Source organism: Eptatretus burgeri, chromosome 10 (assembly GCF_056783735.1).
Source record: "Eptatretus burgeri isolate ZD-2024b chromosome 10, Ebu_testis_v1, whole genome shotgun sequence".
Lineage (NCBI taxonomy): Eukaryota > Metazoa > Chordata > Myxini > Myxiniformes > Myxinidae > Eptatretus > Eptatretus burgeri.
Genome location: NC_140970.1, coordinates 7,868,423 through 7,883,470, shown reverse-complemented (window position 1 = coordinate 7,883,470; position 15,048 = coordinate 7,868,423). Strand labels below are relative to the sequence as shown.

Genomic DNA, 15,048 nt, shown 5'->3' with positions numbered 1-15,048 from the left:
AGACCAATAATTATACCACTGAACAACAAATTTCAAAAAATTTTTTTTACTGGAGATGTGTAAAGTGATTAAGACTAATTTGGGTACGCTGATTTCAAAAATCATAACCGTTTTGCTGTATCACGTCAGGATTTTCAGGAACAGAAATATTCCCATTGCCTAGAAGTCAGGATTTCAATGAAATTTACATATGTCTTTAACATGTCTATTTCGTACAATTGTTGTTAACTTGTGTTATATTTCTTTCTTTCAGATAAAGATGAGTAGGCGTTCCTGTACCAATCATCCTGACAACTTCTGTTATGTCTGTGGTCGGTATACCAAAAAAGATCAACAGCGAAGTATATCTACAGCAGTGAAAATGAAGGCCGCCTACTTTCACTACTTCGGGTGTAAGGTGGGGGACCAAGAACAGAGCTGGGCACCACACATCTGCTGCACAAGCTGTCACACAACCTTGACTCAGTGGTTGGTGGGCAAGCGCGCGAGCATGCCATTTGCGGTGCCCATGATATGGCGTGAGCCGCAGAATCATCATGATGATTGTTATTTCTGCTGCACAAGCATCGCCGGCTTCAACAAGAAGAATAAAGGTCACATCAAGTACGCTGACTGCGTCTCTGCTCGTAAACCTGTGCCTCATGATGACGAGAACCTCGTTCCAACACCTCCAGCTGATCAGAACATAGCTGTAAGCAGTGGTGAAGAGGATGGTGATGATGAACCTTTTGAACCCGACACTCAAGAATAACACCTTCTGAACCAGGGAGACTTAAATGGTCTTGTAAGAGATCTCTCGCTGTCAAAGGCGAAGGCAGAGCTGCTTGGATCAAGGCTGCAGCAGTGGAATCTACTTGAACCTAACACCAAGATATCCTTGTTCAGAGCACGTCACAGAGACATGGCTGAGTTCTTTGAGATGGAAGACACGATGACATTCTGCAGTGACATCAACGGTCTGTTGAAAGAACTTGGGTGTGATCACGATCCTGCAGACTGGCGCCTCTTCATCGACTCGGGGAAGAACAGCTTGAAGGCTGTTTTGCTCCACAATGGCAACGAGAAACCATCAGTCCCACTGGCTCACGCGTTCGGCATGACAGAGACCTATGAGACTAAGCGGCAGCTGCTTGATTCCATCAAGTACAATGACTTCAACTGGCACATCTGCGGAGACTTGAAAGTGGTGGCGCTGTTGTTAGGGCTGCAGTCAGGCTACACGAAATACATGTGCTTCCTTTGTCTCTGGGATAGCAAAGACGACAAGAATCACTGGACGAAGAAAGATTGGGAAGAGCGAAAAGAGCATGTACCTGGTCGACACAACGTGAAGCATGTCGCCCTTGTCGACCCAGCCAAGGTTTTCCTTCCACCACTCCACATAAAGCTCGGCTTGATGAAAAGTTTTGTACGGGCAATGGATCTGAATGGGCGTGGGTTTTTATACCTCAAGGAAAAGTTTGGCAACACCTTGTCGGAGGCCAAGATCAAGGCTGGTGTCTTTGTTGGACCGCAAATCCGACAGATTATGAAGGACGAAACTTTTCCGACAACTCTAAACCCCAAAGAGCTGGCAGCGTGGAGGAGCTTCAAAGCTGTGACGGACAACTTCTTGGGGAACGAGCGCACGGACAACTATGAAGAAATAGTGCAGCAGCTGCTGGAGTCCTTCAGGAAACTTGGCTCCAGGATGTCCCTGAAAATCCATTTCCTACACCAGCACCTGAACTTCTTCCCTGACAACTTGGGAGCAGTCTCAGACGAGCACGGCGAGCGATTCCACCAAGAGATTTCACTCATGGAGACGCGTTACCAAGGGCGGCACAACCCGAACATGATGGGCGATTTCTGCTGGTTCCTGCATCGTGAAACTGACACAGAGCAGCACAAACGCAAAGCCAAATGCCTAAAGCATTTTTAATTACATTCTAGTGGAGTTTTTTCTGTAATTTCTATAATTTTGAAGCATTCATGATGAAATAAATGAATAAATGAATTTTTGTAAATTTCATTGAAATCCTGACTTCTAGGCAATGGGAATATTTCTGTTCCTGAAAATCCTGACGTGATACAGCAAAACGGTTATGATTTTTGAAATCAGCGTACCCAAATTAGTCTAAATCACTTTACACATCTCCAGTAAAAAATTTTTGTTGTTCAGTGTAATCTACAATCGGAATACTTTTTATTTGTCAGCTGCTTTCAACAAAGTTGACCCTAATTTTTGACATCAACTGTCTTCAATGCTGTTTTGTTGTCTCTCAACCTGCTTTTGGTTGGTTTAAATCTTCTCACAGATCATTCCGACTGTGACCATTGTTGGCTATTTTCCTATCTATCTGTTTTAGAGTTCTGTTCTTGGTCCATCAGTGTTTTTTCTATATCTGCACCCACAGAGTACATTCATGCAAAATTTCAACATCTGCTTTCATTGCTATGCTGAAAGCAGATTGGAATTGTTTTTTTTGTAATGGATAGGTAGGATTGACGTGATTTCTTCCGTAACCGCAATTCCCGACAAATGCCCTGCTACTGCAACCACTGGTATGACTACTATAATTACTTGATCAGCGAGCTTGAAATCCACATTTCAACATTTGCTCCTCATTGTTTAAATGGAAATTTGCTTTGCTTCCATTTTTATTTTCAGGCAATGGGACTGGTGAGCCATGTGGTGCATGAGGAGCACTTGGCTGCCCTGCGTAAGGGAAATCTTGGAATTGGGCATACCCGGTATGCGACAAGTGGACATTCTGATCTCCTTAATTGCCAACCTTTTGTCGTCGAGACTATTGTTGGGTGCATCGCAGTCGCACACAATGGAGAGCTTGTCAATGCAGCGAAGCTGCGTCAGAAGGTAACCGGTTATTTTTATACTCAAAAGTTTTCAGATCAAACTCTTTTTTTTTAAATATATTTACGTATATTGTACTTTTTTTTTTTTTGCATTATTTATTTTGCTAACAATGTAAGGGCAAAATGTACCAGTAAGACAATAAAACAATTGATGTTTTCAAGAAACATTTTAACATCGATATTTTGCAGCGTTCTCAATATGATTTATTGCGAGGAAATGTATGTATTTATCACAAAGCAGTCTTTGCAGCAGTGGAAGTGATCCAAAGGTCACATAAATGACGTGTACCAGTTTTACACATCTCTATGAAATGTTCTAATACAACGTTTTAATTTTGAAACACTTTGATTCCGGTACCACGAACAACCAGGAAAGTATATCGCAACATATGCCTGGTGTTGGCTTAATGGTTAGGGTGGTGGGCTTGGGGGTCCTAGGGTCCTGAGTTCAAATCCCACTTGGCTGTTGAATTAATAACAGCTGGGGTTGACTCAGCTTTTCCTGTCGGGAAGTCATCTAAAGCTAATAAATCATTGACTCACGATGTGACTACTGTAAGAAATGTGGTCCCTACTTTTCATTGTGGTTCTCAAACCCTCCATTGCATTACATAGCATTATTGCACGACCCACATAAATATGATGATATATTTTTTTTACAAACTTCAGTCTTCCGAATACGTTTGACCAATCCCCTCCAAACTACAAAATATCAGTGACTGTAGTTGTGATGGCATTTGCAAAACAAAAACTACCCAGTTTCAAACATGTGCTGATTTCCCAGAGTGGAAGGTTTCTTCTCGCATCGACCTTGAATCACCTCAAAGTTAATAAGCCCCAGGAAAGTAATCATTTTTAGATGTTTTTTTTGTTGTTGTTGTTGTTGTTGCGTTGTTCGTTTGTGGTTTTTCCAGTGCTCTGCATCTAGGTGTGGATGACACTTCGCAGTGGTTTGTTATAAGTCATGGTAGGGGAATTTATTTTTTATTTGGAAAATCGTAAAGCTGCTGAATATTTCTTATTTAAGGAAATGCAGTCCTTAATATTATTGCAAACAATTTTTTTTTTTTAATGTTGGATACATTTCTCATTGCATGTCCATTCTTTTAAAATGGTGGATTCTTTGAGAGCCACACATCTCCGTTATATAATTTCAGATGTGCAACTTTCCTGTTTCATTGTGCACTTGAATTTTATTTTATTTTTACTTTTTCATCCTGCAATTTCTGTGGCAGGTTCTACGACATGGTGTGGGTCTATCCACCAGCTCTGACAGTGAACTCATCACACAACTACTTGCCCTAACACCACCTGAAGAGGAAGCTGATGGCCCGAACTGGGTCGCTCGGTAATAATATTATTGACCATCATAATGCTTAGTTGCTTTATGTAATTGACGAGTTGTTAAATGACCACAAGGATAGTGACTCAGTGTGATTGCGAGAGCTCCAAATTGTCAGGAAGCCACTCAAACCGAGTGTTCATTTATTTATTTCCCCCCTCCCCTCCCCCATCCCCCAAACTCCATATTAAGTTTCTTCATTGTAACTTGTAAAACATTTTATATTAAAGCAGGAAATGGAATGTTTTTAAAATTATGTCATGCTGTCACTTTAAAATGAAATTTTGGAATGTTCGTGAGAGTAAAGCAAAGGGAAATTTTATTTTATATTATCATTGAAGTTTGCTTTTAACATCTTTGCAAAATTGCACAGAAAACCCCATGAAGGAAGTAAAATATAACGGTTAAGAACTTGAGATGCTAGCAGCTGTCAAAGCTTCCAAGCAGTACCGGAGTCGAAAGAGAACCGAGAAACATCTTCCAATTTAGCATTTTTGAAACCGACATAATTACATACGTATACAAAGCTGTTTTTCTTTTTGAAATGGGCATTGGTGTCTCGGTTGGTATGGATGCCACCCCAGTTACTAAATACTGACCAGATATCTTACAAGTGTTTAAATCGTGACTTGTATGTACGTACCAGTTTTCCCATTGAAATCCCATTTTCCCATTTTCCCATTGAAATCCATCAACTTCCCAATGTTTAAGAATTCAATTTTTATTGGTTCATGCCAGTTCTTTTGGTTCACGGAGATGCTTCTTCGCAAACCCGAGGAGCCCAGGTGCATTATGGATGTGAAGTTTTGAGGTCTCCCAAGAAATATGTGAAACAAAATGTGGCAGTATCATAAACCCTCCAATATCATGGAGGTTATGTTCCTGGAAAATGCCGTGACAATTATAACCACGATCATGCAAACCAAGGGCCAATTGGAAAGCGAGGGTTCGGCTCCTGGGCTTCGAGAAAATATAGAGGAAGGAGGACGGCAGGCAGAAATAAACACATCACAATTTAAATTGGAAGGCCACTTGGTAGAGAGCATACTTCCGCCAAACTGAACAGTTTACATTTTGTATCCCACTGATAGGCTGGACCAGATCTGAATCCGGACCTGAACCAAAAGCTGATTGACTTGTTCTTGTCGCTGAACCAACTCGTCCACAAAGTTTTGTCATAAAGTCGTCCACAACTTTTTTTTGAAATATCATGCTATATATCGTTTTTGGCCCCATCTCTCAATGGTGAAGAATCACTTTAAGAACAAAATTTCTAGTATCCAGATATTCATCAAAATCGAATCTATTCTTCCTTGTCACGCATCCAACCCCCCCCCCCCCACCCCCACCACCATCCAACCTGTCTTAAAGTAATGATGGACTGCTGTTTCTCTTTGCTTAGTTGAGTTGTTCTTGCCATAATATGGACTACTACAGTACTGACAAAATAATGGTCTTTTACCAAATAGGTCTATTTACTGTCTACCAACCCTACCTTGTCACAATGCAACTGATTGGCTCAAACGCATTAAGAAGGAAAGAAATTCCACAAATTTACTTTTAACAAGGCAAACCTGTTAATGGAAAAGCATTTCAGGTTAATACCTCATGAAGCTGATTGAGAGAGTGCCAAGAGTGTGCAAAGCTGTCATCAATGCAAAGGGCGGCTACTTTGAAGAATCTAAAATATAAAATATATTTTGATCTGTTTAACACTTTTTTTTGGTTACTACATAATTCCATGTGTCATTTCACCATTCTGATGTCTTCACTATCATTCTACAATGGAGAAAATAGTATAAATTAACAAAAACCCTTGAATGAGAAGGTGTGTCCAAACTTTTGATTGGTACTGTATATGTGGACTACGAGTAAAAAAAAAAGAAAAAAGCCCATCAAAAATGATGGGTTCGAATTATTTTCTTCAGAGACTGAAACATATGATATTTTGTAGCAAGAAGTGTGATCTTAAAACACTACATGTACAAATGTGACCCTCTTGTACACCGCTCCTTCCCAATGCCATATCCAGGCGATGCATGACGTCATCGCTGGGCACTGAAGGAAGGGAGTACTCAGTTTTTACTCCGTTTGTTTTCTTCTTCGTTTTCTTATTTGTTTGTTTGTTTGTCCGGGCGATATCTCGGCCATCCTTTGAGCTTGGAAGCTGAAATTTGGGGACAAACGTGAAGATGTTCTTTGGCAAAAACGCTATTTTTAATTTTTTTTGATTTATTACTAAATTATTATCGATTTATTAATTGCTTATTTATTTTATTACTCATCCTGGCAGTATCTCAGTGAGCTAGGAAACTGATCTTTGGACATGACATTGACCAAGTGATTTGGCTATAAAGAGTATTTTTGATTTATCATTTGTACATGTTTACCTCAATATTATTTGAACACATTCACTTCAGAAGTACACCGCTCCCTCCCAATTCCGTCTCCACGTGCTGCACGGTGGCAATGTCGCATGCAGGAGGATTTATTTATTTATTTGGCATGGGAGTGGTATACTTTGAATGTACCGCTACTTGTTGACTTATTGATTAATCAATTAATCTATTTTAAAAAATTTCTTTCTTTCGTGAATGTCTCATATCTCAGCCATCCTTTGAGCTTGGAAGCTGAAATTTGGGTACAAAAGTGAAGATGTGCTTTGGCAAAAAAAATTTAAAATTATTTTTCGATTAATCAATAGATTGATAAATTACTTGATTATTATCAATTTATTAATTACTTTATTTTATTTCTCTTCCTGGCAATATCTCAGGCATATTTTGAGCTCGAAAGCTGATATTTGGACACAACAATGACCAAGTGATTTGGCTGTAAAGAGTATTTTTGATTTATCGATTAATTAATTTTCAAAAAGTTAGATTCGGATGAAACGGTGGTTTGGCTATGCTATTCGGCAATTGATTGAGAAATTAATTATTTTACGATTATTAGGGTATCCAGTCAAATGGACTGGATAACCTATTGTTTTTCTTCTGTTTATTATTATTTTTCTTCCGCCGTAAATTTGCAAAATTTCCAATTTTTTTCGCTTTAAATGCCATTTTCTCAGAAATGGTAAGACCAATCTACACAAAATTTTCACCAAATATGTATCTTTTTTGCTAGCATACATAATTGATAATTGTGACGTCATAGGTCATGTGATACGGGCGCCATCTTGAAAAAACAGATAAACTTTGGACCTCTGTATCTCGGAAACCTTCTAGGGTAAAAAAATTTCGCTTGATACATTTGAACAAGCTCCGTCTCGGGAATACGTGTGATTTTTCTTGATGTCATCGGTGAAGAGGTATCCCAGTGAAAATTCGTCAAGTAGAACGCCACACAGCAAAAATTTGAAATTTCTTGAGCGTCATCTACACAAAAATTCATCGCAGAAAAAAAATATTTTGACGTCATCGGTGACGTAATTCGGCCGCCATGTTGTTTTGAAATTTTTTTTTTTTTAATCTTCTTCTCCAGAACGGCTGTGCAGATTGAGGCGAAACTTTACACGCACATTCTACCTGAGGTCCTCTTTCAAGTTTGTTAATTTGTTGTTGATATGTCACAAGGTTTGGCGGTCATCTTGAAAAAACCCAAAAACCTTCAAACATCTTCTTCTCCAGAAGCGCTGGTCCAATGAAGGCGAGATTTCAGAACTATATTCGGGACATGTATGCGATGCAAGTTTGTTAATTTCAAAGTGACATGGTTTGGCCACCATGTTGGATTTAAGAAAAATATTAAATAATGTTTTCTCTGGTATTTCATAAGCCATCGAAGCGAAAATTTGCAAGTGCCTTCCTCCCTCATGTCTGCATACATGCTAAAAAAATTTTTACATCAGAAGTCACATGGTTTGGCGGCCATCTTGGATGGAAAAATAGACTTTATCCGATTTACACAAAACTTCACACACTTGTTCGGGTCGACGATGCAAAGCAGAATTTAAATTTATGATATCATAGGTCACAAGGTTCGGCAGCCATCTTGGATTGAAAATGAATAAATTTTTAAAATCTTCTTCTCCAGAAGGGCAAGACAGATCAAGACGAAACTTAACACATATATTCCCCATGAGGTCCTTTCTCAAGTTTTTTAATTTGTTATTGATCGGTCACATGGTTTGGCGGCCATCTTGAAAAAACCCTAAAACCTTCAAACATCTTCTTCTCCAGAAGCGCTAGTCGGATGAAGGGCAGATTTCAGAAGTATATTCGGGACATGAAGGCGATATAAATTTGTTAATTTCGAATTGATACGTCACACGGTTTGGCCGCCATGTTGGATTTAAGAGAAATATTAAATAATGTTTTCTCTGGAACCGCTTGACCTAACGTATCGAAAGTTTGGAATTATCATCTACCATCGTGTGTGCACGCGTGGTAAAAATTAGGACGTCACACGTCACATGCTTTGGCGGCCATCTTGGATAGAAAAACGCACCTTCACCGATTTACACCAAACTTCACAAACATGTTCCAATACCCAGTTGGAAGCAGAATATAAATTTATGATGTCATAGGTCACATGGTTCGTTAGCCATCTTGGATTGAAAAATAATATCTTTAAACGTCTTTTTCTCTGAAACGGCTAAACAGATCCAGGCGAAACTCCACCACTATGACCGCCTCTCCATGACGAATAAAAAGTTATCACCCCCTTTTGAGGTACGAATCAACGTTTGGCAGCCATAGTGGATTGAAGGAAAAATATTAATTAATGTTTACTCTGGAACTACTGCATCAATAAATGTGAAGCATCACCTTTATGGTGGAACAGTCATGCGGAATGAGGGTTTGAAATTTCAACGGGATCGGGCCCAGGGTTTGGCAGCCATGTTGGTTTTAAGAAAAATATTAAATCATGTTTTCTCTGGAACTGCTTAACCTAGCGAAGCGAAAATTTGCAGTTATCGTCTACGATCGTGTTTGCACATGTGGTGAAAATTATGACATCACAAGTCACATGGTTTGGCCGCCATCTTGGATTGAAGGATAAATATTAATTAATGTTTACTCTGGAATCGCTGCTTCTATATATACGAAACTTCAAATTTCTAATTTAGCTGACATGAGAAACAAAAGTTTAAAATTTCAACCTGATCGGTCATGCGGTTTGGCAGCCAGAATTATTTAATTATTTAAATCTGTTCGCCAGTAATAAGGAAATTGAACGCTTTGTGCTGCCCGGTTCACAGCTCTTCAGTCCCATGCCATATTGAAGCAGGCCTCTGTTTGCATCACTCTTCAATAATGTTTTTTTTTCTGGAACCACTTTCCCCATGATTGCGAAACTTTGCGACTGTCATCTGCAGAAAGTCCCATGTTGTATCAAAGGCGGACGGACTGGGTACCCGGTCATCACTGCCAGCAGTTATAAAGTGGCAGTTCTAGTTATTTATTATATTTTAATTCTGCAATTAATCAATCAATTATTTACACTGCTCCCTCCAAATTCTGAGTCCATGTGTTGCAAGGCAGCATCGCCGGGCGCTAAGGTGCCCCGGCAATGTCATACGCTGGAGGGTTGTTGTTTATTTGTTGGGAATGGGGCGGTGTACTTTGAATGTACCGCTACTTGTTTGTTTTCTTGTTTGTCCGGGAAATATCTCAGCCATCCTTTAAGCTTGGAAGCTGAAATTTGGGGACGAAAGTGAAGGAAGATGTGCTTTGGCAAAAACATTATTTTTTTTTTATTTTTTTGATGAATCAATAAATTTATTATTTACTTGATTATTATCGATTTATTGATGACTTATTTATTTTATTTCTGTTCTGGGTAATATCTCAGGCATCTTTTTAGCTTGGAACCTGATATTTGGACACGACGGTGAGCAAGTGATTTGGCCATAAAGGCAACTTTTTGATTTATTGATTAATCAATTAATTATTTGATTTTTCGTTTAATTACTTATTTTTCAAAAAGTTACACATTCGGATAAAACTGGTGTTTCGGTATGCTCTTGGCCAATTGATTAAGAAATTATTTATTTTACGATTATTCTTTATTTATTTTTTCATCATGCAATTAATCAGATACTGTGCACCGCTCCCTCCCAATTCCGTCTCCATGTGCTGCATTGCAAGTCGGCATCGCCAGGCAACGGAGGATTTATTTATTTGGCATGGGGTGGTGTTCTTTGAATATACCTGTACTTGTTTTCGTTATCTTCTGGGACGTTTCATTTTAACGGTACAGTTTGTGAGCATGCCGAAGTCTGAAGCCTCGGCCTAGCATCAGGTGTGCTTGTATCTTCTCGATTTATGAGGCATGCTATATACATAAATGAACACTCTTTTTACTCTGTGTTGCACATCATGTGCAGTGAATTTCACCTCCCTGAGACTTTAATTTATTGTTATATTTAAAAAACGTTTCTGCATACCGCCGTCGATGCCCGGTTGCAAGTCACTGTCTACATTTCCAATGGAAGAAATGTAATTACTCTTTTATGAAAAATGTTTGTGGAGGTTTTTTTTTTTAATCCTGAAAAATAGACCGTATTGAACACTCAATTGTGTTAAAAGATTGGCCTTTAAAAACCCTCCTCAATTTGTCCTTATGAAGGGGGACAGACAAATATACATTGTGTTTTATATAGGCACAGCATATGTATAATGCATGTGAACATTGAAATGAAATAAATTGCACTGTACTCTGCTGTAAATAGAAAATGCAAGACGTAGTTCGGGTTGATGATGATGTTAGAGGGGGGGAGAGCGGGGGAAGGCGGAGCAGGGTAAGGTGTACCGGGGAAGGCGATTCAGCGAACGGAAAAGCAGCATTGGCTTTACAACAAAGGCGCCTGCAGCATTGTCCCAATGGAGAAGGGTAATACAATCCTTAACCACGTTACCTTGAACCATGATCTTCCTTGCTTGGAGAGCAAGTTACGAGATGGCATCATTTTTCAGAGTAACCCTGTCTCGTCGGTGTTAAAAACCTGTTCTGTCATAAATCCCATCGCCTCGATTTGTTTCATGAGCTGCGGTTGAGAATGTGTGTTTGTTTGAGAATGGGGGTTGAGTGCAGGTGTTGGAAATTAAGGGATTTGGAATGGCGGTTCGAGTACAGGTGTCAGAAAATGAAGGTTTGAGCACGGGTGTCAGAAAAAGAACATTTGGGAATGAGGTTCGAGTACCGATGTTGGAAAATAATGGTTTGGGAATAAGGTTTGAATATGGGGTTGGAAAATGAAGGTTTGTGAATGTGGTTTGAAAGAAAATTAAGGTTTATGAAAAAGGAAGAGTACAATGGGGAAGGTTCAACCTACAATCATCAACTCCGTAATGCGACCCACAGATGCTGCATTTTTACCTCGAGCCAACCAATCGAACAATTCAATCTTTTTACCCGTCATAACCTTTCTATGCCTTTTGGCGCAACTAACTTTGTCCATTGCTTTATGTTTAGGCTTAATAAAAGTGGTGCGTGACAGCGCGAGAAACACCACAAGGCTGGTAATGGGAGGTCATCGTTCACGCACAGGACGCAAACGATGACTCATCTCAGCTCAAAAACCGCGATTGCTTGAAATGAAATCCCGCGATAACGAAATCTGAACACGATGGGTTGCTTGCGATTGGTCGAAACCCGTGATATTTGAGGATTTACTGCACTGTATAATCAAAATGCTAACCCGAGTTAGCAACAAACAAGGCTTCCACAAAGTAAAACCTGGAGTTGAAAGAAGAAACCATGAGACACACTTCAAATCTACCTTTAAAAAAATTAAAACAACCAAACTATAAACCGATAAAAGCTGTTTTGCTTGTCAAAATTTGCTGTGGACACCGACTTGGTTGTTCGGGAAGGATTCACACGATATGGTTGCAGGTCCATCAACTCCTGTAAAATTTTAAGTATCCCCTCAAATTCCAACAATTTCTCAATCTCCAAAAACTCATTTTTTTATTGGCCATGTGTCGGTCGTTTTAATATAGATAACAGAGGCTTCTCTTTGGCAACCAAGAAGCACTCCAGTTTCTGAAGAAGAGATTCTTTGAAAAAAATTCATTGATGCATATTGTCCCCCAATCAAATAGTCTGTGATTGTGTTTGTGTCACAGGTTGTAAAAGTAAATTTAGTCACAATCAAGGGCGTTCATTTTGTTTCAGCAGAGCACTCCATAACATGAAATCTTTCAACTTAACTTTTGCATTTTTGGCAGGACGGACACTCATTGGGCAATTGTGATAAATAACTACATATTTGCAACTTACCCTGAGTCCATGATCCGATGATGGCCATATTTTTTTCAGACCACCATATGACCTTAACCTTCAACATTTCGGAATAGAATTTAAATAAAGAAAATGTGTCCTCATCTACAATCCATGTATAAAACGAGATATGAAAATCAGAGGAAAATTATTTAAGTTATGACCAAAAGGATGTTTTTGTTAATTAGATCACAAGCCAAAGAACGTAGGTCAAGGAAACGAAACAAATATCAGGTGCGCGACTTCAGTGTAGCTACACTTGTGATGCAAGAACATATTGGAAGGCCAAGCGGTGTTTGTGATGCCTCATTGGCAAAACTGAGCGACGATAAAAAAACTCCTTCTTTTGTTTCTTTTTTCAGACCGCCATTTGACCTTGACCATGACCCCAAGGGGTATGATATGAATGTGCACTGCTCTGGGCTATCTAGAGAGGGCAATTTCCTTCTGATTGGCCAAGCTTTAGTCGAGTTTTGGTGAAAAATGTTTAAATGTCTATAATTGGGTCGTGACCTGAAAAATTAGGTCAAGGTCAAAAAATATGTCACCCCTGCATACTTTTTATTCCCATTATTTTATCCAGAAGTCCTTAGACATTAGCAGAAAAATGGGAGAACATCATAAATGGTGCTTTAGTACTCCAAGGGGTCGAAGAAACTGAAGTACCATTAAGAATTGGGGGCACCAATTGTAGAAACAAACCTGACAACAGTTCCAACGAGAGGGGGAGCACTCGGTAGAGTGCAAAACCTCCGCCGCCAATACTGCTGGGTCACTTAAGTGAACCTGATATCCTATTCATTGCAGGTCAAAAAGGATCAGACTCTACTGAACCACGATTGAATAAACTAAACTAGATTGACGCGCATGTAGAAAGGCCAAAAAGATAAAATCGAAATTTTTTTGAAAAAAGATGCAAAATTTCTGGGTTTTTTTCTCTAACAATTTTTTTTGGGGGGGGGGGGTTGGAAATCACTTAAAACATGTAGAAATGCAAAAAAAGAATTCAAATATTTTTCAAATAAAATCGAAATTTTTGGGAAAAAAAGTTGCAAAATTTTCAGTTTTTTTTTTTCTCCAACAATTTTTTTTGGGGTTGGAAATCACTAAAAACATGTAGAAATGCAAAAACAATAATTCAAATATTTTTTCAAAATGGCCGCCATAGCGGCCAGATTGGACTTTGGACCACGTCCAAAATCTAATGGCATGATCCTTGGACCATACCTAATCCCCCCACCAGGTTTCGTCGAAATCCGTCGAGGAGTTTTTCCGTAATACTGTTAACAAACAAACAAACAAACGAACAAGCAGTCATAGACTGATACTTACGAAATCGTCAACTTGACCTCTGACTTTGTCTAATAAAAGCTGTCTCTGGAGAAGGCAGCGACGCAAACCAGAAGTTTCTACCATGATTCTGTACCAAACCATCAAAAATTGAATTTTTGACCTCACTGTGAACTTGACCTTTGACCGATTGTGACCAAAATCTAATCAGCACGAGCCATCACCCTCCTGAATCACGTGGTGTAATTTGACATTGGTAGCTCCTTCCGTTCTCGAGTTATCGTGCCTACAAACAAACAAACAAACAAACAAACAGAAACCGAAGTCATCAACATACTTACGAAATCTTTAGATTTCGTAAGTAACAAGCAGTCATTGACTGGTACTGACGAAATCGTCAACTTGACCTCTGACCTTGTCTAATAAAAGCTGTCTCTCGAGAAGGTAGCGACGCAAAGCAGAAGTTTCTATGATGATTCTGTACCAAACATCAAAAATTGAATGTTATGGATGTTTGAGCTCACTGTGACCTTGACCTTTGACCAATTTTGACCAAAATCTAATCAGCACTAGCCATCACCCTCCTGAATCAGGTGGTGTAATTTGAAATTGGTAGCTTCTTCCGTTCTTGAGTTATCGTGCCCACAAACAAACAAACAAACAAACAAACAAGCAGTCATAGACTGGTACTTATGAAATCGTCAACTTGACCTCTGACCTTGTCTAATAAAAGCTGTCTATAGAGAAGGTAGCGACGCAAACCAGAAGTTTCTACGATGATTCTGTATCAAACTATCAAAAATCGTAATGTCGACCGAAGCAAAAATCTCCATTTCTCCACGCAATTATACCTTAACGTAACTCAACAATGCGTCTGCTCGAGCGCACTGCATCATGAGACAACCCGTGATGCGTCAAGTTAAATATTTTTTATACAATCTTAAAACGTCTCCAAAACATCCGATTTTTACCAGAATTTCTACAACCGAGTTTTAAGCGTCCGAAGCGATCGCAAAAACCGAAGACAAAATTAAAATTGAAGTTAAAATGAACTCGTAACGTCGATCAAAGCAAAAATACTCCATTTCTCCACATGAATTTACGTAATTATGTTTGACCTCACTGTGACCTTGACCTTTGACCGATTTTGACCAAAATCTAATCAGCACTAGCCATCACCCTCCTGAATCACGTGGTGTAATTTGACATTGGTAGCTTCTTCCGTTCTCGAGTTATCTGCACCAAACCATCAAAAATTGAATATTTGACCTCACGTGACCTTGACCTTTGACCGATTTTGACCAAAATCTAATCCGCACTAGCCATCA

The 15,048-nt window shown here is 39.2% G+C and overlaps 1 protein-coding gene across 2 annotated transcripts in view; it reads left to right on the top strand.

The window, feature by feature from the left end:
- The window catches only part of PPAT (phosphoribosyl pyrophosphate amidotransferase), a 71,629-nt gene that overhangs the window by 13,487 nt on the left and 43,094 nt on the right, over window positions 1-15,048 (top strand). For both annotated transcript variants that reach the window (XM_085897001.1, XM_085897002.1), the window contains exons 3-4: window positions 2,651-2,857; window positions 4,092-4,204. In XM_085897001.1, coding sequence (XP_085753127.1) covers window positions 2,651-2,857; window positions 4,092-4,204 — 320 coding nt within the window. The remainder of the gene's footprint in view (window positions 1-2,650; window positions 2,858-4,091; window positions 4,205-15,048) is intronic.